The sequence below is a fragment of the Globicephala melas genome, chromosome 10, assembly GCF_963455315.2.
Source record: "Globicephala melas chromosome 10, mGloMel1.2, whole genome shotgun sequence".
NCBI classification, from domain to species: Eukaryota; Metazoa; Chordata; class Mammalia; order Artiodactyla; family Delphinidae; genus Globicephala; species Globicephala melas.
Window position 1 is genome coordinate 19,486,888 of NC_083323.1, and position 16,339 is coordinate 19,503,226.

General features: G+C 38.5%; 1 protein-coding gene across 3 annotated transcripts in view; it reads left to right on the top strand.

Annotated features, from left to right (window-relative positions):
- The window catches only part of WASHC3 (WASH complex subunit 3), a 51,996-nt gene that overhangs the window by 34,715 nt on the left and 942 nt on the right, over positions 1 to 16,339 (top strand). Inside the window, exons 6-7 of one of the 3 annotated variants that reach the window (XR_009565399.2) lie at positions 2,215 to 2,279; positions 15,194 to 15,581. Coding sequence is in view for 2 of the 3 variants with exons in the window: in XM_060305845.1 (XP_060161828.1) it covers positions 2,215 to 2,279; positions 7,060 to 7,201 (207 nt within the window). In the remaining variant the exon portion in view is untranslated. Of the gene's footprint in view, positions 1 to 2,214; positions 2,280 to 7,059; positions 10,876 to 15,193; positions 15,582 to 16,339 lie in introns of those variants that run through there. The other 2 variants (XM_060305845.1, XM_030856247.3) reach the window with 2 other exon arrangements.

The following is a 16,339-nucleotide window of genomic DNA, read 5'->3' on the forward strand; positions in this document are numbered from 1 at the left end:
TCCCAGCCAAGGCCTTAATCATTTGACTTATCAATGTTTTCTTTCTTTTGGTGATATAAGAAGAGTGAGAATATGATATCTGGCTTCTATCCAGCAGAATTAGTAATAGATAAGCTCAAATGATTTAATCTGGGCTTATGTGGTACTAGATAGCACTAATTCCATTAAGTCAGTTAAAATGTATCTTATTAGATTATTCAAGTGCTATGCACATACTAATATAAAAGCAAAATAGAGCTATTTTAAATAATGAACCATCTAAAAGGAGGCTTTTTTTCCTGGCTTCTATTTTTTATTTTTTTCCAGTTTTATTGAGAAATAATTGACATACATCACTGAAAAGTTTAAGGTGTACAGCATGATGGTTTGATTCACGTATATTGTGAAATGATTACCACAGTAGGTTTAGTTAACATCCATCACCTCATATAGATACAATAAAAAGAAAAGAAAAAAAAATTCACCTGTGATGAGAACTCTCAGGATCTACTCTGTTAACACTGCTGTATGATATAAGGAAAAGTTATCTATAGTCATCATGTTGTACATTACATCCCCAGTACTTACTTATTTTATAACTAAGTTTGTACCTTTTGACCATCTTCCTCCTGTTCCTCCTACCCCCACCCTCTGCCTCTGGCAACCACAAGTCTGATCTCTTTTTCTATGAGTTTGTTTTTTTTGTTTTGGTTTGGTTTTAGATTCCATATATAAGTGAGATCAAACAGTATTTGTCTTTCTCTGTCTGACTTATTTCACCTAGCATTATGCCTTCAAGATCCACCCATGTTGTCACAAACAGTAGGATTTTCCTGTTTTTTATGGCTGAATAATATTCCATTGTGTATATATACACTCTTTATCCTTCAGTGGACACCTAGGTTATTTCCATGTCTCAGCTATTGTAAATAGTGCTGCTATGAATATGGGAATGCAGACATCTTTTCAAGTTGGTGTTTCTGGGTTTTTTGGATATACTCCCAGAACTGGAATTGCTGAATCATATGGTAGTTCTATTTTTAATTTTTTGAGAAAACTTCATACTGTTTTCCACAGTGGCTGTACCAATTTACAATCTCACAAACAATGCGCAGGGTTTTCTTTTCTCCACATCCATGCCAGCGTTTGTTATCTCTTGTCTTTTGATCATGGCCATTCTAACAGGCATGAGGTGATATCTCATTGTGATTTTAATTCACGTTTCCCTAGTGACTAGTGATGTTGAGCATCTTTTCATGTATCTCTTGGCCATTCATATATCGTCTTCGGAAAAATGTCTATTCAGGTTCTTTGCCCATTTTTTAATTGAATTATTTGGTTTTTTGCTCGAGTTGTATGAGTTCTTTATATATTTTGGATATTAACCTCTTACCAGATATATGGTTTGCAAATATTTTTTCCCATTTCGTAGGTTGTCTTCCCACTTTTTTTTTAATAAATTTTATTTATTTTTATTTTAATAAATTTTATTTATTTTAGTTTTGGCTGCATTGGGTCTTTGTTGCTGTGCACGGGCTTTCTCTAGTTGTGGCGAGTGGGGGCTACTCTTCGTTGCTGTGCGTGGGCTTCTGATCGTGGTGGCTTCTCTTGTTGCAGAGCACAGGCTCTAGGTGCACAGGCTCAGGAGTTGTGGTGCATGGGCTTAGTTGCTCCACGGCATGTGGGATCTTCCATACCAGGGCTCGAACCCATGTCACCTGCACTGGCAGGCGGATTCTTAACCACTGCACCACCAGGGAAGCCCAGTTTTCCCACTCTCTTGATGGTTTCTTTTACTGTGTAGCTTTGTAGCTACATGTAGCTTGATGTAGTCTCACTTGTTTATTTTTTACTTTGTCTCTTATGCTTTAGGTATGATTTCCATAATATCATTACTAGACCCATGTCAAGGAGCTTTCTTTCTATGTTTTCTTCTAGGAGTTTCATAGTTTCAGGTCTTACATTTAAGTCTTTAATCCATTTCAAGTTAATTTTTATGAGTGGTACAAGATATAGGGGTCAAGTTTTATTCTTTTATGTGTGAATATCCAATTTTCCCAGCACCATTTATTGAAGAGACTGTTTTCTCCATTGAGTTTTCTTGGCTCCCTTGTCAAATATTTGTTGCTTGGGTTTATTTCTGGGCTTTTGATTCTGTTCCGTTGGTTTATTTGTCTGTTTTTATGAAGGAGGTATATTTAATAATTGAATTATTATCTTGTGTTCTTTGCTTAGGGTGTTCCAGTCATGGCAATAAGAAACAAAATGATATCAGAAGGACTAGACCCAGATCTTCTTGAGTAAGTAATTCTTCTAATATAATGATATTACTGCCAAGATGATGAGTTTATCAGTGATAATAAAAATATTTCAAGCTCTATATGTTTTTCCTATACAGTGTTTTTTTTTTTTTGACCAAGGAGATCAGGGTCTTTGTTTATTTTTATTTTTTTTTGATTTTTTTTTTAACATCTTTATTGGGGTATAATTACTTTACAATGGTGTGTTAGTTTCTGCTTTATAACAAAGTGGATCAGTTATACATATACATATGTTCCCATATCTCTTCCCTCTTGCGTCTCCCTCCCTCCCACCCTCCCTCCTATATAGTGTTTTATGGTTGAGGAGACCACCTTCATAAACAGTGTCTCTGCTATGTTTAAAAAGTGAAAAATCTATGCTATGCTACTAAAACTAGCCTTAAGACATTTTAGGAGTAGTTTCAATAGATTGATGATGAATCTGTATATGCAAAAGGGATAGAATTTGATGACAGTTTTGTTGCACAGCAGTAGTGTCTTCAAGAAGCAGTGCTCTTTTTCTTCCCATGCTTTTTTCCTCCCTCCCTCCCTCCTTCCCTCCATCTCTCTCTCTCTCTCTCTCTCTCTCGAATTATCTATAGTTTTTTATTTAAGACCTTAGTGTATAGGAAATTTACTCTACATGATCTAGGTTGAGCCAGATGGGGAAATAAATAGAGTAACTCTAAGTCCACAGTAATGGTTATTAGAAACTAGATATTGTTTTGTGTGAGTTTTATAAAAAAAATTGTGAGAAATGCTGAAAATTTGTGGCTCAGAAATTTGACAGTAATTACTCCATCCAGACAAACTTGGCTACATAGCTCATCCTGAGTAAAATATATCGTAATGGATTATTCAGAACTAGTCTCCTTTGCAAGTATCTAGACACTTGTAGACACTTGTAAAGAGTCTTTCCAGTTTGGGATTTTAGTTCACCCCAATGTATTTAGCTATGGTAGCTATGCAGGCATTCATACTGTACTAGCAGTATACTTCGGAATTTTTCTTGGCTCTCAGCCCTTCAAGAAAATGTATGCAGTTTTCCCCTCATATATACAATGTTTTCCTCATATTTTATCTTTCAAAATATGAAATTTAAGAATTTTTTAGAAGTCTGCAAGAACAGATTTCCCACATGTATCTCCATTTAGTATGTATTTCAGTAGCAAACAGTTCAAGTACAATGGTATAATTGGTAATTTGAACTAAAGCATCTCCAGGATATTTGGCATTTGCTCTGGAAATTGTTTCTGACACACTTTAAAAGCAGATGGATTGTGACATATACTTTAATGTGAATTGAACATATGGGTCTAATCCATTTTGGTACTTATTGGAATATCTTTAACATTGACTGTGACCTCTTTTTTGCTTCTGGAAATACACAGTAGACCTTCTATACTAACAGAGAGCTAAAATGACCTTTAAAATCATGATTTTTCTCTTTAGAGAAAATGTAATAAATGGGAAACTAACAGCCCTATAAGCTATAGGGCCTATAAGCAGCCCTATAAGTGCTATAATCCAGTCCCTTTACCCCCTACTGGCTTCACTTCATCCTCTGCCCAGCCTAAACCTACTTCATTATCCTTTACTTCAACCATCTACCCACACTAGCAACTTGAAAGTCACCCTTGATTCAGCCCTTCTCTCTACCCCTTAACATGTCAGTCACTGTGATTTTCTCTTTTTTAATCTCTCACATCTGATCACATGCCTCCATGCCATTGCTGTTTAGTTCAAGCCCTCATCGTTTTTCACCTGAATTATTATAATAACTCCTGGTTGGTTTTCCTATTCTCTTTCAACCTGTCACTAAAAACTTAGTGGATCTCTTCATATAGTTCATCTGTTCATACATACAAATCTTTCTGTGATTCTCCACTGCCTTTAACATATAGCCTAACATCTTAGAATTGCAAATAAATGCTTTTATCATCAAGACTCAAGCTTCATTTCTTGCCATTCATCCATACTTCCCTATCTCCTGCAGCTGTAGCAAACTACTGGCATTTCTCTGAATGTATCATTATCCTGGTGTCTTTGAATGTTTGTATTCCTCCCCATGTCACTTCCTTCCCCCATCTTAAATGGCCAGGCTGACTTCATAATCTTAAAGAGTCCATTTAGGTATCGCCATCTTAAGAAGTCCATGGATGGGACTTCCTGGCGATCCAGTGGTTAAGAATCCGACTTCCAATGCAGGGGATGGGGGTTCGATCCCTGGTCAGGGAACTAAGATCCCACATGCTGTGGGGCAGCTAAGCCCACATGCCACAACTACTGAGCCCAAGCACCACAACTAGAGAGCCTTGTGCCACAACTACAGAGCCCACGTGCTCTGGAGCCTGCCACAACTACTGAGCCCATGCACCTCAACTGCTGAGCCTGCGCGCTCTGGAGCTTGCACGCCACAACTAGAGAGAAGCCTGCATGCTGCAACGAAAGATCCTGCATGCCACAACTAAGACCCAACACAGCCAAAAATAAATAAATAAATAAATATTAAAAAAGAAAAAAAGAAGTCCATGGATGACAACCAAGGGGAGAACCCCCAGGACTCCCAATACTTCCTTGATGTATCTCACTTAGCAAGTTTGAGGGCATGTCATTGTCTGTAAACGTTGAGAAACATTCAGTTGCAAAGTGGTGCCAAGTTTTAGGGTAGAATTCCAGTAACAGTTAACATTGTCTTAACAGAAAAGCTCAGCCTCAACCACAGCCTGGAGCCTGAATTCTGACCCATTACCTCACAAGTACATGCCATTGGTCACAAGGGGCGCTGGTTGGAATAGGGTGACTCACTATAACCTATCACCACTACCACTAGAAAACCAGCTCCCACTACATTTAGCTAGATATAAGTGAAATCAATCACCTTGTTAAGGAGGAATTCTGGCACTTTGGGAATCATGTTCACATAAAAGTTAAGGAGCCTCGCTTTGAGGGGAAAGTCTGAGATGATAAAGGAGAAGAAAATGTGCCATCCAAGGAAAGAGTGTACTTTTATTTAGAATCTTATGTACATATTTAGCTCAGCCAAGAGCTTTCAGTAAAGACTGTTCTTTTGTCTTTTAAGTATAAACATACACTTCTTCTGTTAGCTTTAGGTAGTAAGACAGATTCATATTACTGTAAGAAGAAATAGTCTAGATCTGTTTGCACTGAGCAAAGAGCAAAACTGAGGTTAATATAGAAATAAATACTGATCAGAAAATACATTGTTATTCAGTTGGCTTGTGTATATAACAGTTTGGAAGCTGACAGTACATAATTTTGCTATGTTGTTTTTGTTTATTTTTTAACATCTTTATTGGAGTATAATTGCTTTACAATGTTGTGTTAGTTTCTGCTTTATAACAAAGTGAATCAGCTATAGGTATATATATATCCCCATATTCCCTCCCTCTTGTGTCTCCCTCCCACCCTCTCTATCCCACCCCTCTAGGTGGTCACAAAGCACCAAGCTGATCTCCCTGTGCTATGCAGCTGCTTCCCACTAGCTATCTATTTTACATTTGGTAGTGTATATGTGTCCATGCCACTCTCTCACTTCGTCCCAGCTTACCCTTCCCCCTCCCCGTGTCCTCAAGTCCATTCTCTACATCTGCGTCTTGATTCCTGAGGTGGATGGACCTAGAGTCTGTCATACAGAGTGAAGTAAGTCAGAAAGAGAAAAACAAATAGCGTATGCTAACACATATATATGGGATTGAAAAAAAAATGGTTCTGATGAACCTAGGGAGAGTACGTAATTTTGAACCAAAACAGTTTACATGATAAGGGAGAAGAAACCCTGGCTATTTTCCTTCAAAAATGACTCACTGAAATTTAGAAAGTCTATAAACCTGAAGAAAATCCCTGATAATTACCAAATAAATAGTATTTGTTTGCTACTTCTGATTATTTAATATTCTTACAAATCCAAGTTTTTGAAAATAACAGTAGTGCTTATATAACCAAGAATTAGTTCTTTTTAGCTTGTAAAAATTAGTAAAAAAAAAAAATGCTGTAAAATCAAAAGATATGTGAAAGAGTCTCTTTTTCACCATCATACTCAAAAGAGTTTAAGGGGAAAGAAAATGGAAAATTTTAAGTTTTATCTGTTTTAGAAATATAGAACAGGTAAATCATGCCTTATAAATATTTTCAATCAATGCCTAGATTTTTCTTACCAGAAAAAAAAAATGTTTCTTCTTATCCTGTTCTATGCTTACATTTATGTCCCATAACTAAGGTTACTATTATTACCTAGTAATTACTACTTTTATTACTCCAACATAGACTAGCCTCTGGACCTGTCCATCAAGAGACGAAATTCATGATGGTTAAGGCTCAGGCTAAGGCAGACTTTAGAAATAGTCTACTTGCTGGGGTCCAGATTCTGCCCTGCCACTTTCTAGCTATATGATCCTGCACTAATTACCTAATCAATCTATTCATCAGTTTCCTCATCAGTAAATGGGAAATAGAAGAGTTCACCCTTTATAGAGTTGTTCAGACTGAGTAAGAGAATGATGTAAGCACTTAGCACAGCTCTGGACAAACAGTAAATGTTAGTTGTGATTTATGAATGTTTTAACGGAGAAATCTGTAGCAAGTTCTAAACAATTGTATTTACCAGGCTTTTGGATCCCAACTTGTTTAGAGTCCTGTCGTTGCCTGTGTACCACTGTGTTCTCCACAAAGACGTATTTAACGTACACAGAGTAATTATCCTTTTGAGTTATACTCTCTGTTTTCCCAAACTGAAAAATCTATATTTTAAACTTTGTAGTAAAGAACAGACTTCTGGGGCTTCCCTGGTGGAGCAGTGGTTAAGATTCCTCCTGCCAATGCAGGGGACACGGGTTCGAGCCCTGGTCCAGGAAGATCCCACATGCCGCGGAGCCACCAAGCCCATGCACCACAACTACTAAGGCTGCACTCTAGAGCCCGCGAGCCACAACTACTGACCCCGTGTGCCACAACTACTGAAGCCTGTGCACCTAGAGCCCGTGCTCTGCAGCAAGAGAAGCCACCACAATGAGAATCCCACGCACTGCAACAGAGTAGCCCCCGCTCACCGCAACTAGAGAAAGCCTGCACGCAACAACAAAGACCCAACACAGCCAAAAATAAATAAATTAAATAAATATAAAAAACAAAAAAATAGAAATAAAGAACAAACTTCTGAAATTGAAATTTAACTGGTCACACTCTTAATAGTAGGAGGGTGCAGTTTGTAGCATACTGATATGGCTAAAGAAAGCAAGTTACTTTGCAGGCTTTAAACAGAACCAGCTCAGCTGGCATTTGTCCTGGACTTATCTATTCAAAGTACATTTATACCTTCCTCCCAGCCTGTGGAATGACCATGACTATGGTTGCCAGAAATAGAAGTAACCACCTCAGCCTACTTGTCACTGAGACGAGAGGAGATTCATTAGTGTTAACCAAACAGATACTGGAAAGCAAGAAAACTTTATTTAATTATATTTAAGGCATATCCAGCAGATTTTCCTGCCCTCTAATGGAATACCTTATCTGCCAATGATCTTCGTCTGTCTCCTGCTACAGAACAATATAATGGATTAAAGGTTGGGTTTTGGCTGGTTACGGATAGAATTGATCTCAATTCCCCGACTGAACAATTCCAGAAATAGGGTTTTTTTGTTTTTTTTGTCTTTAATATTTATTTTATTTATTTATTTGGCTGTACCGGGTCTTAGTTGTGGCATGGGGTATCTTCTTTGCAGCGTGCAGGATCTTTAGCTGTGGCATGGAGGATCTTTATTTGCAGCATGCGGGATGTTTTAGTTGCAACATACGGGATCTAGTTCCCTGACCTGGGATTCAACCTGGGCCCCCTGCATTGAGAGCGTGGAGTCTTAACCACTGGACCACCAGGGAAGTCCCCCAAAATAGGTTTTTTTACTCGTTCCATTTTTTTAGTTTTTGCTGAGCTGGGATTCCATTCAGGGTAATTACCTTGACCACTGGCTGGCAGACTGACTAGAAAGTATAGGACAGAAAAAAAACAATGTCAGAAAATTGTGATTAGTCCACTGTTAGAGACCTTGATCACAAGAGTAAGAAATAATAAAAATATCAAAGAGGTGGTGTTAAAAAGCAGTTATGGGTCTTCCCTGGTGGCTCAGTGGTTAAGAACCTGCCTGCCAATGCAGGGGACACGGGTTCGAGCCCTGGTCTGGGAAGATCCCACATGCCACGGAGCAACTAAGCCCATGCACCACAACTACTGAGCCTGTGCTCTAGAGCCCATGAGCCACAACTACTGAGCCCGCGTGCCACAACTACTGAAGCCCACACGCCTAGAGCCCGTGCTCCGCAACGAGAAGCCATCGCAATGAGAAGCCCGTGCACCACAACGAAGAGTAGCCCCTGCTTGCTGTAACTAGAGAAAAAGCCTGTGCGCAGCAACAAAAGACCCAACGCAGACAAAACTAAAATAAATAAATATATTTAAAAAAAGCAGTTGTGATCTTCCAGTGTCTAGCAAGCAAGAGATAGAGAGTTGTTGGAAGTAAAGAACCCCAAGGTAAACAGCAGAAACCCATCTTACCTAGGATGGCTGGCTTTCTTTTTCTTTATGCTATTAGACATTACATTGTTTCTCTGGCTCTGGGAATCTGCCACAGATTCCCACAAAGGGCGGGACATACCTGTCTTGATGGGCATTCAGAAATGGAAAGACCAAAGTATGTGTAGTTTGAGTAAATATAATGCTGAAGTAAGTCTTACTGGTTACTATGTAACATCAAAGTCAAAATTGTCTTTTTTTTTTTTTTAACTACCCCAAATGTCTTTATGTAGTCACTGCAATCTCAGTTCAGGAATTCAGTGTTTTGCTATTTCCTTAAGACCACTTATTGCCATTGCATAAAGCTCTGAGAACAACACTAATTGACAAGTATAATGTGACGTTAAAACTTTGTATGTGCTCTAGTTAATATTGAAAAGTGATTTGAATGATAACTATTGCACCCTCTCCCCACAATCCTCCTACTCAGCAGTAGTTTTACTAACAATGTTTTTGCCACTTAATCTGCTTTACATTCAACTGTTTTAAATTTAAAGAAAATTAAAAATATCTTTAAACTATTTACCTACATAAATAAATGTTTTTCCAAAGAATGTTTATGTTGTTTGGTGTCCTTAAAGTGGCTGTGGTTTTAAACACGAATATAAATATCTCTTTAATGAAAACAAATCAAACCAATGATATTTGTATTTTAAGACTCAGTTTATGTACAGGATCAGAAAAACTAACTCAAACTAGCTTAAGCAAAAAGGAAAGTTATTGACTCACAAACCTAAGAAGTCTAAGTAGGACAGAATCAGGGGCGCAGCGCCATCAGTACTGGCTGGCTGGTGTTCTCTCTCACCTGGCACCTCTGTCCACCTTTACTCCTTGGCATAATCATCCACTTCTCTCCTACTGCTGATGAGCTTCCTTTCCTCCTGGAAAACAAGGAACTAGCAAATAATATTTGCTTTATATTGTAAATAGCTATAATATTGCTAGTTTTTGCCAACTGAAAGGAAAGAGAGCCCCTTTTTCATAATCCAAGGCTCATTTCTGGGGAAGCATTCTGATTGTCGTGCTTGGGTTATGAGCACTCCCTTGAATTGATCTCTTTCCAGGTAAAGAGATTCTTCTGACCTGCCAGGCCTGGATTATGTGACTGTAACAAAGAAAGAGTATAAGGAAGGGATGAGGGCAATAGGGATTGTGGTTGATAGTCTTATTTATTCCCATAAATGGGAGAAAGGTGACAAATAAAATGCACACAGCATCCGGTATGCTAAAAAGTACTGATTTGTGTATGGTTAGTACGTCCTTCTTTCCTTTCCTTTCTAAATTTTGGCTCATTTTTAGTTCAGGTCAACCTAGTAACTTCTTTGAAAATACTTCTTTTTAAACAAATTAAACTTAGTAAAGAGTTTAAAGTTAAACTTTAAAAAATTTTGCTTTTACTAAGACAATTATTGATAATCTGGATGCCACAAATTATATAAATATGCTTATTAAAATGTAGCTACCAAGCTAGTGTTTTCTATTGTAACTACTAAAGGTTGAGATTTTAGAAAAATATACATGATAAATCATGAATATACTTATGACTTTATATATTTTTCTGCATTTTGCTGATGTACTCTTTTTTAGTGATTCACTTATATGTTTAAACTATTGAGAGGATTATGCAGTCTTCATTTTCAGATTTTAGTAATGAAGTGTAGCCAGTAGTTTAAAGTAGCAACCTTTTTAAACATATCTTTAAAACTTCTTTCTATGAAGAAATTTACAACAAACATTTCATATATATATCTATATATATATATATATGGTCAAGCAAGAGCAATTCTGATCATAACATAAAAAGCCAAATTTCTGTTCCCCCTAAGAATATGAATATCCAGTCTGGAAATAATGATGTGGGTTCTATTATTATATTAACATTTGTAAAGCTTTTTTTTTTTTTTTAATGTATTTATTTATGGCCGTGTTGGGTCTTCATTTCTGTGCAAGGGCTTTCTCTAGTTGTGGCAAGCGGGGGTCACTCTTCATCGCGGTGCGCAGGCCTCTCACTATCGCGGCCTCTGTTGTTGCGGAGCACAGGCTCCAGACGCGCAGGCTCAGTAATTGTGGCTCACGGGCCCAGCCGCTCCACGGCATGTGGGATCTTCCCAGACCAGGGCTCGAACCCATGTCCCCTGCATTGGCAGGCGGACTCTCAACCACTGCGCCACCAGGGAAGCCCTGTAAAGCTTTTATAAGTTATAAAATGCTTTCATATATTACCTCATTTGAGTCTCATGATTTTTGAAGTTTTTCTCTTTTATGTACAAAAGGAACTCTAGTGTGTAGCTTTTCTTTTGTTTTCATAGCAATTCCAATTCAAAATAGCTTTAAATTTCTTTTCTTTTATTTATTTATTTTTGGCTGCTTTGGGTCTTCGTTGCTGTGCATGGGCTTTCTCTAGTTGCAGTGAGTGGGGGCTGCTCTTCGTTGTGGTGCATGGGCTTCTCATTGTGGTGGCTTCTCTTGTTGCAGAGCACGGACTCTAGGTGTGTGGGCTTCAATAGTTGCGGTGCACAGGCTCAGTAGTTGTGGTGCACAGGCTCAGTAGTTGTGGCACACGGGCTTAGTTGCTCCGCAGCATGTGGGATCTTCCCGGACCAGGGGTCGAACCCGTGTTCCCTGCATTGGCAGACAGATTCTTAACCGCTGCATCACCAGGGAAGCCCTAAATTTATTTTAAAATGAATGAGGGCAAACAAAAGTATTGGTGAGAATATGAACCTTGTGCACTGTGGGTGGGAGTGTAAAATGATATAACTGCTATGGAAAGCAATATGGCAATTTCTCCAAAAATTAAGCATAGAATTACCATATGATCCAGCAATTCCACTTCTGGTTATATACCCAAAAGAAATGAAAGCAGGGACTCAAACAGATACTTGTATACTTGTGTTCATAGCAGCATTTTTCACAATTGCCCAAAGGTGGAAACAACCCAGATGTCCATCCACAAGTGAATGGGTAAACAAAACGTAGTATGTGCATACAATGGAGTATTAGTCATCCTTAAACTGGAAGGAAATTCTGATACATGCTGCAACATGGACGAATCTTGAAGACATGATAAATGAAATAAGCCAGTCACAAAAAGACAAATATTACATGATTCCACTTATATGAGGTACTCAGACAAATTCATAGAGACAGAAAGTAATGGAGTCGTTGTCAGGGGCTGGAAGGAAAGAGAAATGAGGAGTTATCATTTAATTGGTACAGAGTTTCAGTTTTGCAAGATGAAAAGAATTCTGTAGGTGGATAGTGGTGATGATTGCACAACACTGTGAGTATACTCAACACTACTAAACTGTACACTTTAAAATGGTTAAGATGGTAAATTTTATGTTATGTCTGTCATACCACAATAAAAGAAAAAAATGAATGAGGACAGAGAATAACAAGTGTTGACAAGGATATGGAGAAATTTTAACCCTCATATTCTGCTGGTGGAAATGTAAAATGGTGCATCCACTGTGGTAAAAAGTTTGACTGTTCCTCCAAAAGTTATACATGGAGCTACCATATGACCCAGCAGTTCCACTCCTAGGTTTATACTTGAGTATTGAAAACATACATTCACACAAAAACTTGTACACTGGGCTTCCCTGGTGGCGCAGTGGTTGAGAGTCCGCCTGCCGATGCAGGAGACACGGATTCGTGCCCCAGTCCGGGAGGATCCCATATGCCATGGAGCGGCTGGGCCCGTGAGCCATGGCCGCTGAGCCTGCGCGTCCGGCGCCTGTGCTCTGCAACAGGAGAGGCCACAGCAGTGAGAGGCCCGTGTACCGCCAAAAAAAAAACTTGTACACGGATGTTCCTAGCAGCATTATTCATAACATCCAAAAAGTAGAAATAACCTAAATGTTCATCAACTGATGAATGGATAAGCAAAATGTGGTATATCCATGCAATGGAATAATATTCAGCCATAAAAAGGAATGAAGTACTGATAAATGCTACAACATGGGTGAACCTTGAAAACATTATGCTAAGTGAAAGAAGCCAGACACAGAGGCTGAATATCCTTGATCCTATTTATATGAAATGTCCTGAATAGGCAAATCCATAGACACAGAAAAGTTGATTCATGGTTGTCAGAGGATGAGGGTGAAAGGAAATGGAGAGTGTCTGCTAATTGGTTTTGGGTTTCTTTTTGGAGTAATGAAAATGTTCTGGAATTAGATAGTGGTAATGTTTTCACAACCTTGTGAATATACTAAGAAACGCTAATTTGTACAGTTTTAAATGGTGAATTTTATGGTATGTGAATTATACCTCAATTAAAAAATAAGTGACTACTTAAGTATCCATCAACAGATGAATGGTTAAAGAAGATGTGGTATATATGTCCAATGGAATACTACTAAGCCGTACAAAAGAATGAAATTTTGCCATTTAGATGGACTTGGAGGGTATTATGCTAAGTGAAATAAGTCAGGCAGAGAAAGACAAATACTGTATGATATCACTTATACCTGGAATCTAAAAAACACAACAAACTAGTGAGTATAACAATAAAGAAGCAAACACAGTTATAGAGAACAAACTAGTAGTTACCAGTGGAGAGAGAGAAGGGGGAGGGACAATATAGAGGTAGGGGATTGAAAGGTACAAACTATTACATATAACATAAATAAGCTACAAGGATATATTGTACAGCACAGGGTATATAGCCAATATTTTATAATAGCTATAAATGGAGTATAACCTTTAAAAATTGTGCATCACTCCATTGTACACCTGTAACTTATATAATACTGTACATAAACTATACTTCAAAAAAAACGAGGGCTTCCCTGGTGGCGCAGTGGTTGAGAGTCCGCCTGCCGATGCAGGGGACACGGGTTCGTGCCCCGGTCCGGGAAGATCCCACATGCCGCGGAGCGGCTGGGCCCGTGAGCCATGGCCACTGAGCCTGCGCGTCCAGAGCCTGTGCTCCGCAACGGGAGAGGCCACAACAGTGAGAGGCCCATGTACTGCAAAACAAACAAACAAACAAACAAAAACGAAATGACTACTTAAGATTCCTAAACTTAGTTGTGTAATTTCAGTGAAAGCTTACATTTCATATAACTTTTCCCCACTCTCCACCTATTGCCCCTGCATGACCTAATCTCATCTACTGTTGTACCCCAGTTACTTTACACCCTAGCTACTGAAAAACTTACAGGTCCCAAATGTACTGTGCTGCACCATTCCCATTTTTTTCTTTACTCAGGATACTCTCATCCCCACTTACTCCCACATTTTCTGTTTCTGCCAAATTCACACTCATCCCACACCCCTTCACAAGTGTCTCCACCTCTCTGGAGTCTTCTGTGACCAACCCTAGTAGAGTGAATTACCTTCCTTTTCAAACAAGTGTAGTTAGTACAACTATATTTTTGTGTGTCACACTGTGTAACAATAATTTGTTTGCATTTCTGTCTCCCCCACTAAATTACCAGCTTCCTCAGAGCAGTAAGTGCTTGTTATTCATCTCTGTACCTCCAGCACCTAACACAGTTCTTGGCAAGTAGTAGGTGCATGATAGATGAGAATAATAATAATAGATAACCTTTATTTAATATACTTACTATGTGCCACATATTACTAGTATACTTTACATTTAATAATTCATCTTAATCATCACAACAATCCCATCAGTGAGTTGGGTACACAGTGTGGTTAAATAGCTTCCCCAAAGCTGCTCAACAAGTACGTAGTAAGGCTAGGATTTAAACCCAAGCAATCTAGCTCCAGAGTCTGGGTTCTTAACCACTATGCTATATAGCATCACATATATTAAAAAATGGTTACACACAAAAATTAATTTTATAATTTCACTCCATTCTAGGCCTAAGCTGCTTTTATCATTTTCTTAAGTAGCATTTATGTTAGGGGAGTTATGTACATTGTTTTATTTGTTTGAGTTGCCATAGATACTAATATAATTTTGAAGTAGTATTCAAATAATTTCCTCTGGTAATGTTTTCCTTTTTAATAAAATGAACACAGTAAGGAATCATGTATATAGCAAAGAGAAGTTTACTGGGGACTATGTGCCCAGTATTTATGCCCACTACTTTTAGAGTTCTTGTTTCTATGGAGAATGATGAAGACTGTGGTTCTGTGTTAGTATTTTAGGCAGATGGAACATCAGTCAAAACCTATAAATGCTGGGACTTCCCTGGTGGTCCAGTGGGTACAACTCTGTGCTCCCAATGCAGGGGGCCCAGGTTCAATCCCTGGTGGGGGAACTAGATCCCGCATGCATGCTGCAACTAAGAGCCCGAATGCCGGGGCTTCCCTGGTGGCGCAGTGGTTAAGAATCTGCCTGCCAATGCAGGGAACATGGGTTCGAGCCCTGGTCCGGGAAGATCCCACATGCCACGGAGCAGCTAAGCCCATGCGCCACAGCTACTGAGCCTGTGCTCTAGAGCCCGTGAACCACAACTACTGAAGCCTGTGCGCCTAGAGCTGGTGCTCCGTAACAAGAGAAGCACTGAGATAAGAAGCCTGCACACCACAACGAAGAGTAACCCCCACTCGCCGCAACTGAGAAAGCCCGCATACAGCATTGAAGACCCAACACAGCCAAAAATAAAATAATAAATAAATAAATTTATATAAAAAAAAAGGAGGAGTCCGCATGCCACAACTGAGAAATCCACGTGCTGCAACTAAGATCCCGCGTGCCACAACTAAGACCTGGTGCAGCCAAAATAAATAAATAAGTAAGTAAGTATGTACGTACATACATACATACATACAAACAAAACCTATAAATGCTGTACCCAGCTTTAAAGTTTTATTGTACTGAGTACATGTGACTTCCTCATAGGCATAATCTAAAATTGTGCAGCAGAGCAAACGGGGTTATGTTTGACCCATTGCTAGAGAGCAATGCCAGCATTTCTTCTGTTTTGTAGCATGACAGATATGATATTAAAAAGTATATGTCAAAACTCAGCCATAATTTATAACTAAAGGTAAATAGGAGACTACATTTTCTTATTTTAGTAATAGTAATTATATTTGTGGCAAAGAAGAATTTTATTTGTTGGTGTCCTAAATCTTTAATAAGAATCAAGGAGCCTGAGGGAGAAATAAGTCTTGTAGCTTTTTTATTAAAACAGAGCAGGTATATTATTCTTCCTTTCCCTCTTAGTTTCCCCAAGTATACTTTATTGGCTTAATTTACTTCCTTGGTTAGATTGCATAGGGCCTGAGTGTTAGTGCTGCCATACTGATTAAATGATTTACTGACAAACTCCATGGAGCCTATCTAGTTGACTGTTTTAATGACACCATTAAATTTCATGTAGTTTATTATAGCACATCTATGCAAAGCTGGAGTTTAACTATTCTCACATTTTCTTGTTGTGCTTAGGGAACCTTCAAGACATTATTTTTACCAACTCATTCTTATATTCTTTCTCTGATGATAAAACATATAAGTGAAAACATTCAGCAGACATTAAGAACCTTCTTT